The 14,725-nt window shown below is 41.6% G+C and overlaps 1 protein-coding gene across 1 annotated transcript in view; it reads right to left on the bottom strand.

Moving 5' to 3' along the window:
- Positions 1–1,863: 1,863 nt before the first annotated feature.
- MRPL45 (mitochondrial ribosomal protein L45) overlaps positions 1,864–14,725 on the bottom strand; it is a 22,848-nt gene continuing 9,986 nt past the window's right edge. The window contains exons 5-8 of the mRNA XM_008570975.1: positions 4,346–4,394; positions 3,323–3,472; positions 2,751–2,924; positions 1,864–2,545 (exon numbers count right to left, since the gene is read on the bottom strand). Of these exons, the coding sequence (XP_008569197.1) occupies positions 2,459–2,545; positions 2,751–2,924; positions 3,323–3,472; positions 4,346–4,394 (460 nt within the window). The 3' untranslated portion in view covers positions 1,864–2,458. The remainder of the gene's footprint in view (positions 2,546–2,750; positions 2,925–3,322; positions 3,473–4,345; positions 4,395–14,725) is intronic.

The raw sequence follows: 14,725 nt of genomic DNA, 5'->3' as shown, positions 1-14,725 counted from the left end.
TCTGCTCTAAAGTCCAAGATAACAACACTGCAGCCTTCAGGACCCTCGGGGGGTCTGGCTAATTCTCTGCCAGTGCCCAGGTCTGTGCCTGACACTGCAGATGGTCTCTGCATGGTCCTTCTAGCCAACCCTTCACATCTGCGGCCATTTACTCAGATGGATTGAATCCCAGGGGGAAATGAAAATTGCACTTATCCTCTGGCTCCCTGGTGGCAGCTATTGCTTAGCTGCTATTTCAGATTATCTAGATACCCCCGAGACAGATTCAGGGGAGTGGATGAAATAGCTTATTTGAAGCACTGTTTTTGCATATACAGAGAAAGCAATGCATCATTTGCCTACTAAGTGTGCTTTTTTTTTTTTTTTTTTTTTGAGACCGGCCCACTGCGCTCAGCCAGTGAGTGCAGCGGCCATCCCTATATAGGATCCGACCCCGCGGCGGGAGCGCTGCTGCGCTCCCAGCGCCGCACTCTCCCCAGTGCGCCACAGGCTCAGCCCCCCAAGTGTGCTTTTTTTTTTTTTTTGAGACCGGCCCACTGCGCTCAGCCAGTGAGTGCAGCGGCCATCCCTATATAGGATCCGACCCCGCGGCGGGAGCGCTGCTGCGCTCCCAGCGCCGCACTCTCCCCAGTGCGCCACAGGCTCAGCCCCCCAAGTGTGCTTTTTTTTTTTTTTTGAGACCGGCCCACTGCGCTCAGCCAGTGAGTGCAGCGGCCATCCCTATATAGGATCCGACCCCGCGGCGGGAGCGCTGCTGCGCTCCCAGCGCCGCACTCTCCCGAGTGCGCCACAGGCTCAGCCCCCTAAGTGTGCTTTTTTGGTTTCTTTGCTTTCCTACCCTGCCAGGACTACCTCCCCTTCCTCCATGCTCCCCGGCTGTGGATCCTGCTCAAAGCACTTTTCTTCTCATTTTGCCTTAATCCGGGGCTCAGGCAAATACAATGTGACCAAACTTCTCTTGGGCAGTAATGCTGCAAACTGATGTACAGTTTAATCCAAAAGGGTTGAGACTGCATGAGAGTGGCTGCTTTGGATTAACCCACCAGTGCTGTCTCTGTCCTAAGCATATACACCTCTGTTTCCACAGTCAGCACTCAACAGTTGCTGTAAAAACACCAGTTTTCCCCAGTGAGACCTGATCTGTTTGCTGCTTTGCTGAGATGGTAGCTTTAGAGAAACTGAAGTGTTCTTATTTATTCTTGACCTGATTCCAGTTTCTTTGGACTCTACTCTCAGGACAAGGTCAGGACAGATTAATCCTTACTTTAAGTGACAGATTCCTTAAAAGAAAGTTCAGGGTTGAAAAAGAGAAAGTATGAGAATAAAGGTCCTGTTTTTTAAGAGGATCCTACATTGGACTGATGAAAGCAACGGTACCATAAACTAAGCTTGTTGCTGGTACACAGTGATTTCCCTTGTCACACCCAGATGACCAAGGACACATGAGCATGTGAAATCCCACATCCTTCTCCTGACAGCCCAGCTGGACTAAGGAACAAGGAGAGGCTAGGTGGTTTTACTCTACACAGGTTCATACTCTGGTACATTCATTCACCTTCTCAATACTGGGCTGAAAAGAACCATCACCATCCCTAGAAGATGCTAGAAATCAGGGAACCAGGGCTAGCTCGGTAGCTCAGTTGGTTAGAGTGTAGTGCTGTTAACACCAAGGTCCAAGGCTGAATCCCTGTACCAGCCAGCCACCAAAAAAAGAAAAAAGAAACCAGGGAATCAAGTCTTGCACATGAATTTCCCAAATGTATCAACCCCTCCACAGCCCCTGCCTCTTCCCACTTTTCCTGGGGTCACACCAGGATGCAGCTTATTAATGATTATTAAGAACACAATCCAGAGGCTGAGAGATAAATTATTTCTTTGGATTTATGTTCTTCTATAAAATACAAATGCCGATTCATCAGTGAGTCAGTGCATGAGAAAAGACCCCTTAAATGATACCATATTTTATAAACACTAATTATTCTTCCCAAGTCTGGATTTTCTGGGAGTCACATTACTCATGGCTAGGCTCGTCTTGCACTTCTGCCATTTGAAGGCTGGTCTTCCCCTAGCCTGAACCAGGGAAAATGTATAGAACCCACCAAAATTTGTCCAGCACCCCGATAGTGTTTTTGATCGCTGCCCTGTGATGAGAAAGGGAATACTGCCAGTTTGCTCCCACAGCCCCTGCTGTGGGAAAAACTGGCATCGGATGTTCTCTGAAACATACTGCCTTTCATCTAGACTCAGAATCTAGACATACAATTTAAAGAAGAAGAGGGTTCACGGCTGTGCATACACCACCCAGCCATAATCCATGGCTATTGAGGATGAGGCTGCTGAAAAGGCCTAAGCAGAGTGAACAAAGGTAGTCCTTTCTACAGCATGATGGAGATGGATGACTTCACAGCTTCCAGCAGTCTCATCAGCCATGCTGCACCCCACAGGTCAATTTTTGCCATCAGGCTGGCTGAGGCTTATGGGCCTCTCCTTGTGCTTCTTCATAGTCTTCCCATGGTTTCAGCTGGGGGCCAGGGATCATCACCGTCTGAAATAGCAGAAAGCTGAGTTACCTATCAACCAAGCCCATGGCTTACCCAGAAGAGTTTCATTCTTCTCCTCCACCCTCCCATCAGGAAGTCTCCTTCCCTGGTGTTGCATCATCCCCTCTCTCCACTAGGAGGAGCCCAACAGAGCTGGCTTATGATGTCACAACTACTGCCCCAGCTCTCTTAAACCATGCACTGTCTTACCTTAAGGATGGGCTGCTTAGGGGGTGCCCATGGGGGGACGATCTTGCCATGCATTCTCCAGCTCCCATAGGGGTTCGTCAGGTGCTTTTCAAACACAACATACTCCAGAACATCCTTGGGCACATCTTCCTGTCCATACATCAACCGGCCAAACCGGTCATAGATGGCCAGAGTCTGCAAGGATGAAAGCAAATCTGGCTTGTTTCTCTATGTGTGTGTTTTGTTTTGTTTTGCCACCTAACCACTTTGAAACAACAATAACAAAAAACTATAATGGGTAGAAAAATAATTATCTCAGAATTCTGAATCTAGGACTAACTGATCAACTGCTGACACTTTACACTTAGAGGTTCTTAGATGGGGGTGATGGGTCAAGACCAGGAAGAGTAGGAGACAATAATCTCATACTGTGTCTTAGTAGAGCTAACAGTTGCAGTGACACAGCAAGGAAGACCATGGCGAACTTTTCCTTAGAACTCACAGTCCAAGGCAGCTATACCCAGTATTGCAGAGGTAGGTGGCCAACATGAGAGTGAATAAAAGCTCAGAGGAAAGCAGACTGGTGCCTCTACCTGCCGGGTGTGCATGCGTACGGTGACCTGGCCATACATGTTGCTCACGTTCACCAGACTTGAACAGCGAACCTGAACCACCTGGGGTGGCTCTAAAGATTCCATGAAGGTCCAGCGGACGGTCTTATACTTGAGGTCCCAGACCATGTCCTAAGGGAAGAGGAGAACAAGTTCAACTGGGCTTTTCCTCCCTGTAGGGAAGCTGGTGCTGCCACACCTGCTCTCACTTCAGCAATACTACAGACAACAGGTGCCATTCCCCACCAAATTCTCTCTCATGCCTATTTTCTCCCTCACTTTCCCAAGCTTTGATTAAGTTATTGCTTGAGCTCATCTCACAACTCTCTTTTCATCGAAATCACAATTCAAAACTCACCTTCCTCCTCGAGGACCCTTTTCCAAATCAATGAAAACCACGCTCTAAACTGCCAACATACCCAGCACATCATTATCCCTCTCGTACACTTTCATAATCTGCTAATTATCGCATGTTCTTTTCTTGACTGCATATATGTTTCTTTCTCCGCCTCTCACCTTTTAGCAGTGAAAGGTGGAAATTTTATAAAGGCTAAACTGCTAAGACTAGATTAGTTATACTTGTCCCGAAGGAGATGATAGAAACTGAAGCTGAATTGATAGAAACTGAAGTTCTTATTCTTGAACCTCTACTGAACCACAAAGTCCCCATTCTTGGGGTTCCCCCAAAGTCCCTAGCACCCCTGTTACCACCCAATATAAGCCTTATGAACTCTTGTTAAATCCTTCATTATAGTGTAGGTATGCATAGGAGCGGCCTAATGGATTCAGTACTGCCTGGTGGGGACTTCCTCTTTCCTCATTTGCCATGACTCTTACCAGAGTCAATACCAAGTCATTATCATTCAGTTAAAAATAATGGAACTTAAGCTTGTACCTTAAACTTCCTGCACTTTCAAAAGTGATCCTTCTTAAGGAAAACCAGAGGTGATCTCTAGAATCTACCCACTCGGGCATCCTACAGTTCTAAAGAGGATGAGAACCTACCGGAAAACAGTGTTCAGTTACCAAGGTATGAAGCCGGTCATGGTCTGAGCTAGAAAAGAAAGATATATCATTGATACTTGCTTTTATGATATCCTGTATGAAACTTGAAAATGGCCCTGAAAACGGAAAACAAATCATTTTCACAAACATTTTCTGCACATCTACTATAAGCCAGGTAACAGGATAAGTTCTGGGGATACAAAGATAAACAGCAATATGATTTACCGGAAAACCTAGAGATCTAATAGCAGAGTAAAATTGTTTGAATCTCAGGAACAGAAAGAAATTTCTCTGAAATTACTATACATCCTTAAGATGGGCAAGAGACTCTCACTAGGACATGGGACTGATTTTTGTTCTATGCTGCTATGCGGAACAAAGTCCAACACAAATAATCAAAAGCTTGTCTTATCTCCTCTTATCTCTTACACATCATCAGTACTAACTGGCTGCCTTTTCTGGTCCTTTCTTTTTTTCCCTCTCCATCTCTGTTGTTGCCAGTGGCCTAGTCATGCTGACTTTATGCAGTAACAGTAAGAAAACAGACAGCAAGGGGCCGGCCCGGTGGCGCACTGCTACAGTGCGCCGCTTGGGAGCACTGTGGCGCTCCCGCCGAGGGTTCGGATCCCACATACAGACCGGTTCCTGCTCACTGGCTGAGCGAGGTGTGGGGGCAACACCGAGGGTTGCGATCCCGTTGCCGGTCCCCAGTCCGGTACGGGCGCGACACTGAGGGGTGCGATCCGTTGCCGGACACAAAAAAAGACAAAAAGGAAAAAACAAAACAAAACAAAACAAAAAAAAAAAGAAAACAGACAGCAAACCCCAACTCCTGTAGATATAAGATTTTAAGAGGGTTCCTAACTGAGGGTCTCAGAGAAACCTAAAATCACAGATTAGTTTCTTTCAGATACACATACATGACTTTTCTCCACAGTTTAATACTTTATGGGAAGGTCAAAGGTTTGGGTCCCCATATAAGCCAACCACCAAAAAAAAAAAAAGGCAGTTTAACTATTTGTCCCTTTTGAAAAATCTTGTTCTCTAATCCCAGAGATTTGTTCTAACATGTCTATCTGCTTCTCTTCCACCTCTATTCCTAGTAGAAGATTTCAAGTCATTTCCCCCACTGTAGGACTAGACTAGATTAATTTGTGGTGACAACTACCATGATGACCACCATGGAAGGCACCTCTGAACGAACTCTTCCTCCTCACTACCCTGGCCTAGAAGTCTTCAGTAGAAAGAAATTCCGGGCTGGCCTGGTGGCACACTGCTACAGTGCGCCGCTTGGGAGCACAGTGGCACTCCCGCCGAGGGTTCGGATCCCACGTACAGACCGACCACTCACTGGCTGAGCGAGGTGCGGGCGCAACACCGAGGGTTGCGATCCCGTTGCCGGTCCCGGTCTGGTATGGGCGCGACACTGAGGGTTGCGATCCGTTGCCAGTCACGAAAAAAGACAAAAAGGAAAAAAAAAGAAAAAGAATGAAATTCCATTTTCTATAAGCTCATTTACTATTTTACAACAGAACTTACGCTGAAAATAAGAAGACATTTGCTTCTGCAACATAGTGAAATAATGTAAACCTACTCCCACCATAAACATCCAGAAATGTCGGATAACATATGATAGATATACACACATTTTAAAACACTCTACCCTAGTTTGCAAAAAAAGAGAGGTAAATCCCCAGATGCCAGAAAAGAAGAGGGAACTAAAACCAGAACGGAAAGAGTACAATCTGATACCATGACAGCATAAGGGATGATTAAGAGATCCAGAAATAGGATCTAATGACTAGGAGCTTGACTTTTCCTGAAATCTTGGACCCTTGAAGGGTAGGGAATTGGACTTGATATCCCTGCCTAAAGCAGGACTCTCCAGAAAGAGAAACTAGAAAAATAGTCCACCAAGCTAGAGATAAAGCTGCTCTTGTCTAGGGCTCTAAGTAGAAAAAAAAAGAAAAACTAAAAACTGGAAGCCCTAAGTCCACTCAAATGTGGATAAAGGATGTCCTGTATAATACAGGAATTCCTAAGCTAAGAAATTGGCAGAAAAACTATACCTGGCCAATAATACTGCTGTGGTGCCTGACAGAAACAAACACAAAACCTCTTTGAGAGCATATTCATAACTTAGATTGTTTGCAATTCCTTCAGAAGAAATAATCTTCACTGAAGATGAGCGAGCAACTACACATTACAAATCACACCTGGAATCTATCTAGCAAAAATCAACAGACATAGATATCAAGTAAAATGGCAGTGTAAGGAATCTAGGGTTGGTCCTTCCACAAAAAAACAACTGGTAAATTGGAAAAAAGTGACCAGGATCAACTATTTTGGGAGTCTGGATCCTGACTGAATATTCATAACAACCATGGAAGTGCTTGATGAAGGGAGAGGCTTCTGGTCTTGTGTAGAAGACTGATGTGTGCAATTGCCTTTGATCCCCCTTCCATCAACCCTGCCGTGGTGGTGGGGATAGTGGCCACGTTCCTAGAGTAGATGGCTGGTGTTAGGGCAGGCAGTGGGGGACCTTGCTATCCAAAAATTTGGGGTTGCACATTTTGGTTAGTACAGTGGATCACAGAGGGACCAGCACAGACACCTGACTGCATTTCAACCCTCTTGGCTATAACAGATTCCCCCACAGGCATCTATCAGAAGATTAAAGGCACAAACACCTGTGCTGTGGGTTGAACATGACCACCAAAAGTTCATGTGTTGGAAACTTGATCCCCATTGTAACAGTGTTAAGAGGGTGGGAAATCTAATTATGATATTTAAAAGGTGGAGCCTTTAAGAGGTGATTGGATCATGAGGACTATGCTCTTGTGAATGGATTAATCCATTCAAGGAGTAATGTGTTAATGGTTTAATGGGTTATCAGGGAACAGACTGGTGCCTTTAAGGAAAACAAGTCAGCTTGTTAAAGTGCTCTTATCCAGCCCTTATTATGTGCTACCCTGCCTCTCTACAGGACTCTCCACCAAGAAGGCTCTCACCAGATGTGTCCCTGGACCATGGACTTTCTGGCCTCCAAAACTGTAAGGAATAAATTTCATTTCTTTATACATTACTCAATTTCAGGTACTCCGTTATGAGCAAAAGAAAATGGACTAATACAACTAATTTTGTTTTTATTTAGCCATACAATTAAGGAAATCTTTGTCAGGTCACTAGCTGACCACAGAGATAATGGAACAAAAATTTCAGTGACTACACCCAACAAGGAATACACATTTAGCTAAATTAGTTTGAGTAAGTCACAAACAGATGGCAGCAGCCTTGATGAGTAAAGTCAGCAATTCCTGAGTGGATGGAGAATCTGATTTCCAGAGTTACTACATTATAATACTCAGAATGTCCAGTTCTCAATAAAAAAATTACAAAATTTTAAGGATTCTGATCCCCATACTGGCCAGTCACACACACACAAAAAAATTACAAAGCATACAAAGTAACAGGAAAGTATGGTCCATTCACAGGAAAAAAAACAATTTAACAGAAAACATCCCTGAGGAAGCACAGACATCAGAATTATTAGTCAAAGACACTAAATCAACTGCCCTAAATATGCTCAAAGAGCTAAAGGAAACCACAGACAAAGAACTAATGAAATCAGAAAAACAATGTATGAACAAAAAGAGAATATAAATAAACAGACGGAAATTATAAAAAGGAACCAGACTGAAATTCTGGAGCTGAAAACTCCAAGAACAGAATTTAAAAAAAATAAAACTAAAAGATAATTTACTAGAGAGGTTCAACAGCATATTTGAGCAGGCAAAAAAGACCAGTGAACTTGACGATAAGGCAACTGAAATTATCCAGTCTGAGGAACAAAAAGAGAAAAGAGTGAAGAAAAATATACAGAGCCTGAGGGACCTGTGGGACATCATCAAGTGTGTTAAATAACAATCCTAAAAGTCCCAGAAAGGGAAGAGAGGAAGAGGCAGAAAAAATATTTGAAGAAATAATGGCTAAAAAAATCCTAAATCTGATGAAAGATATACATATATACATCCAAGAAGCTCAACAAACTCCAAGCAATCCACACCAAGAAATCCACACTAAGACTCACTGTAGTCAAAATGTCAAAACTCAAAGACAGAGAATCTTGAAAGCAGTAAGAGAAAGGATTCATCACACACAAAGAATCCTTAATAAGATTACAGCTGATGGCAGTGGGATGACATATTCCAAGTCCTGAAAGAAAAAAAACCTGTCAACCAAGAATTCTATAGACGGAAATACTATCCTTCAAGAATGAAGGAGTAATGAAGAAGACATTTCTAGATAAACAAAAGCTGAGGGAGTTTGGTACCAATAGATATGTTCTACAAGAAATATCAAAGGGGCTGGCTGCTTAGCTCACTTCAAGAGCGTGGTGCTGATAACACCAAGGTCACAGGTTAGGATCCCTGTACCAGGAGCAGACTCTCCCCATCCCCCACCCCTCCAAAAATAAAGGAAATACCAAAGGGAATCCTTCAGGCTGAAATGAAAGAACACCAGACAGTAACTCCAAGCCAAAAGAAAAAATAAAGAACACGGGTAAAGGTAACTACATAGGTAAATATTAAAGCCAGTATTATTGTACTTTTGGCTTTTAATTCCTCATTTCCCCCCATATGATTTAAAAGGCAAATGAATAAAACAATGATTATAAATTTGTTAATGGGCACCAAATGTATGAAGATGTAATCTGTGATAATAACAATGTAAAGGAAAAGGGACAGAGATATATAGGAATAGTGTTTGTTTTACTATTGAAACTAAGTTGGTATTATTCAAACTAGGTTATTATAAGTTTAAGATGTTAATTCTAACTTCCAAGGTACCCATTAAGAAAATAACTAAAAAATATATAGAAAAAGGAAAGAAGGCTTTATGGCCATACTACTCTGAGTACACCCGATCTCATCTGATCTCAGAAGCTAAGCAGGGTTGGACCTGGCTAGTATTTGGAAGAGAGAAAAAGGAAAGAAGGGAATCATAATGGTACACTATAAAAGTGGCAGTAATGGAGGAATTGAAGACCAAGAAACATATAAGACATATAAAAAACAAATAGGGCTGTCCATTTAAGTGAGTTTATTAGAGTGTGGTGTTACACCACCAAGGTCAAGGGTTCAGATCACTGTACCAGCCAGCCGCCCTCCCCGCCCCCACAAAAAAACTTATGGGATACAGCAAAAGCAGAACTAAGAGGAAATTTTGTAGCTGGAAATGCCTACATTAAAAGAAGAAAGGGAGTGTGGCGCTGTAACACCAAGGTCAAGGGTTCAGATCCCCAGACTGGTCAGCTGCTAAAAAAAAAAAAAAAAATCAAATTAATAATGTAACTGTTCACCGTAAGGAACTAGAAAAAGAGCAAACTAAACCCAAAGCCAGCAAAAGGAAGAATAAAATAAGGATTAGACCACAGGAAAACAAAATAGAGAACATAAAAACAATAGAGAAAAATAAGAAACCAAAAGTTGATTCTTTTCAAACATCAACAAAATGGAGGAAACTTTAGCTAGGAAAAAAAGAGAGAAGACTCAAATTACTAAAATCAAAAATTAAAGGGGAGATACGACTACTAATTATATGGAAATAAAAAAAGATTATAACAAAATACTATGACAATCGTATGCCAACATATTGGATAACTTAGATGAAACGGACAAATTCCTAGAAACACAAACTAGCAAAACTGATTCAAGAGGAAACAAACTCTGAATAAACCTATGACAAGTAAGGAGATTGAATCAGCACTCAAAAACCTTCCAACAAAGAAAAGCCCAGACCAGATGGCTGTACTGGTGAATCCTGTCAAATACTTGAAGACAAATACCAATCCTTCTCAAACTCTTCCAAAAAATTGAAGAGAAAGGAGTACTTCCCAACTATTTATGAAGCCAACATTACCCTGATACCAAAGCCAGATAGACACCACAAGAAAAGGTGAATATTCCTTATAAATATAGATGCAAAAACCCTCCACAAAATACTAGTAAACCAGGGCTGGCCGGTTAGCTCAGTTGGTTAGAGCATGGTGTATTCAACAATATAGATGAAATGGACAAGTTAAAGATGTAAATTACTAAAGCTTATTTAAGAAGAAATAGGTAAAATTAATAGTTCCATATGTATTAAAAAGTTAAACTTGTAATTAAAAAATTTCTAACCCCCCCAAAAAAAAAAAAAAAAAAACGAAATACTACTAAACCAAATCCAGCAGCCTATCAAAAGGATTATAAACCATAAACAGGTGGGATTTATCCTCAGACGACAAGGGTGGGTCAACAAAGGAAAACCAATCAATGTAATATACCACATCAATAAAATGAAGGAAAAAAAACCTACACAATCATCTCAATTGATACAGGAAAAGCATTTGACAAAATTCAGCACCCTCTCATGAGAAAATAAAATAAAACTGGGAATAGAAGGGAACTTCTGGGCCGAGCCCATGGCGCACTCGGGAGAGTGCGGCACTGGGAGCACAGCAGCGCTCCCGCCGCGGGTTCGGATCCTATATAGGGATGACTGGTGCGCTCACAGCGCTCACTGGCTGAGCGCAGTGCGGCTGGTCTCAAAAAGGACAAAAAGAAAAAAAAGAAGGGAACTTCCTCAGCATGATAAGGGTGGTATATGAAAAACCCACAACTCGCATCATACTTATTGGTGAATGACTGAAAGCTTTTCCCCTAAGATTAGGAATAAGACAAGGATGCCCACTTTCATCACCTCTATTTAACACAGTACTGAAAATTCTAGCCAGAGCAATTAGGCAAAAAAAAAGAGATAAAAGGTACCCAAATTGGAAAGGAAGAGGTAAATACTATCTCTGTTCCCAGATAACATGATTTTATATGTAGAAAATCCTAATGATTCCACACAAAAAGCTGTTAGAGCTAATAAACAAATTTAGCAAAGTTGCAGGACACAAAATTAACATGCAAAAATTAGTGGTATTTCTATACATTAGCAATAAACAACAAGAAAATGAAATTTAAAAAAAGAAAAGGAAATTGAGAAAACAATTCCATTTTTACCCTCAAAGAATAAAATGCTTAAGAATAAACTTAACTAAGGAAGAGCAATACTTGTACACTGAAAACAACAAAACATTGCCAGGAAAAACTAAACAAGATCTAAATAAACAAAAAGACATCTCTTGTTCATGCACCTGTAGACTTAATATTGTTAAGATACCAATACTACCCAAAGCAATCTACAGATTCAATGTAATACTTATCAAAATCCCAACAGTTTTTTACAGAAATAGGAAAACATATCTTGCTTACAGCCATACCATCCTGAATCTGCTGATCTCATCTCATCTCCGAACCTAAGCAGGGTCTAGCCTGGTTAGTACTGGGATGGGAGAAAAACACATCCTAAAATATATATGGAGTTTCAAGGGACTGTGAATAGACAAAACAACCTTGAAAATAAAGAACAAAGTTGGAGGATTCACACTTCCCAACTTCAAAACTTACTTCAAAGCTACAGTAATCAAGACAGTGTGGTACTGGCATAAAGACAGATCTATAGGCCCATGGAATAGAAAAAGAGAGCCCAGAAACAAACCTTCACAAATATTGTCAATTGGTTTTCAACAAGGCTGCCAAGACCATTTAATAAGAAAGGACAGTCTCTTTCTTCAACAAATGGTGCTTAAAACATGGATATCCAGAGCCAGCCCCATGGCTCACTGGGAGAGTGCGGTGCTGATAACACCAAGGCCATGGGTTCGGATCCCATGTAGGGATGGCTGGTTAGCTCACTGGGTGAGCATTGTGCTGACAACACCAAGTCAAGGGTTAAGATCCCCCTACTGGTCATCTTTAAAAAAAAAAAAAAAAGAAAAATGGATATCCACATACTTTACCATATAAAAAAGTAACTCAAAATGGATCAAAGATATAAATGTGACAGCTAAAACTATAAAAGTCTTAGAAAATGTAGGGGAAACACCAAAGTAAAGGGTTCAGATCCCCATACTGGCCAGCCACCAAAAAAAAATATGTAGGGGAAACATTTCATGACATTGGATTTGGCAATGATTTCTTGGATATGACATCAAAAGCACAGGCAACAAGAGAAAAAAACAAATAAATTGGATTTCATCAAAATTAAAAACTTTTGAGGGCCGGCCCATGGCTCACTTGGGAGAGTGTGGTGCTGATAACACCAAGGCCACAAGTTCGGATCCCTATATAGGGGTGGCCAGTTAGCTCACTTGGGAGAGCGGGGTGCTGACAATACCAAGTCAAGGGTTAAGACCCCTTACTGTCATCTATTAAAAATTAATTAATTAAAAACGTTTGTGCATCAAAGGACACTATCAAAAGTGAAAATACAAACCATGAAATGGGGGAAAATATTTGCAAAGCATTTATCTGATAAGGGATTCATATCCAGAACATAGAAGAGCTCCCATAATTCAACAACAAAATAACAAACAACCCCATTAAAAAAAGGCCAGAGGGCCGGCCCGTGGCTCACTCGGTAGAGTGCGGTGCTGATAACACCAAGGCCGCGGGTTCGGATCCCATATAGGGATGGCCGGTTTGCTCACTGGCTGAGCATGGTACTGACAACACCAAGCCAAGGGTTGAGATCCCCTTACCGGTCATCTTTAAAAAAAAAAAAGGCCAGAAAGGCCGGCTGGTTAGCTCACCTCAGTAGAGTGTGGTGCTGACACCACCAAGATTAAGGGTTCAGATCCTCGTATAAGCCAGCCACCAGAAAAAGAAAAAGACAAGAAAAAAAAATGGGCAAAGGATTTCAACAGACCTTTCTTCAAAGAAAGGCCAAATGGCCAATAAGCACATGAAAAGATACTAAACATCCCTAGCCCTTAGGAAAATGCAAAGCAAAACCATGAGATACCACTTGTCACCTATTAGGATGCCTATTATTTTTTTTAAAATGGAAAGTAACAAGTATCAGTGAGGATGCAGCAAAATTAGAACCCTCATGCATCGCTAATGGAAATGTAAAATGATGCGGCTGCTGTGGAAAACTGTATGGAAGTCCCTCAAAAAGCTTAACATAGTTACCCTGTGATCCAGAAATTTCACTCCTGTCTATACCCAAAGGAATTGAGAGCAGGAACTCAAATAGATACCTATACACCAATGTTCACTAGTCACAATAGCTAAAAGGAGGAAATAACATGCATGTCCACCACTAGATGAATAGATAAAATGTGCTATAGTCACACAATGGAATATTATTAAGCCTTAAAAAGGAAGGATATTCTGACACATGCTACCATATGGATGACCTTTGAAGACATTACGCTAACCTCACCAGATGCGTTACCTGGACTTTGGACTTCCCAGCCTCCAAAACAGTAAGCAATAAATTTTGTTTTCTTTGTAATTCACTCAGTTTCAGGTATTTTGTCATAAGCAACAGAAACAGACTAATACACTAACCAAAACCGAAATAAAAAAAATAAGACAAGATAAAATGGGCCTGTAAAAGACCTGTAGACTTTGGAGTTATCTGACACAGATTTTAAAATAAATGTTACTAGGATGTTCAGGAAACTAGATTACAAAATGGAGAATTTTAGCAGAGAACTGGATACAATAAAAGAAATCAAATGAGAATTCTAAAAGTGAAAAATGGAAATAAAATATAAAATTAAGAACTCAGAGCTGGCTAGTTAGCTCAGTTGGCTAGAGTGCAGCCCAAAGTCAAGGGTTTAGATCCCCATAGCAGTCAGCTGCCAAAAAAAAAAAAGAACTCAATAGGTAGGTTTAGCAGTAGATTAGATACAACTGAAAAGAGGACAGGAAAACACATCAGAAAATATCCAGGCTAAAACTGGAGGGGAAAAAAAAAGATTGGAAAAACATAGAAAAGAGCCTAAGACACATTTGGCACATAATGAAAAGATCTAACATATATGTATTCAGAACCACACAGGGAGACAAGAAAGTGAAACAGAAGCAACATTTGAGCAGGGTAAAGACACACACACACACACACACACACCCCCATAGGTACATCACACACACACCCATAGGTACATCACACACACACACACACACACACACACACACCCCCATAGGTACATCACACACACACCCATAGGTACATCACACACACACACACACACACACACACACACCCCCATAGGTACATCACACACACACCCATAGGTACATCACACACACACACACACACACACACACACACCCCCATAGGTACATCACACACACACCCATAGGTACATCACACACACACACACACACACACACACACACCCCCATAGGTACATCACACACACACCCATAGGTACATCACACACACACACACACACACACACACACACCCATAGGTACATCACGTTTGTGCATCAAA

This window comes from Galeopterus variegatus, unplaced genomic scaffold, assembly GCF_000696425.1.
Source record: "Galeopterus variegatus unplaced genomic scaffold, G_variegatus-3.0.2 Scaffold649, whole genome shotgun sequence".
NCBI lineage: Eukaryota > Metazoa > Chordata > Mammalia > Dermoptera > Cynocephalidae > Galeopterus > Galeopterus variegatus.
This window is presented reverse-complemented; position numbering and strand designations above follow the sequence as displayed.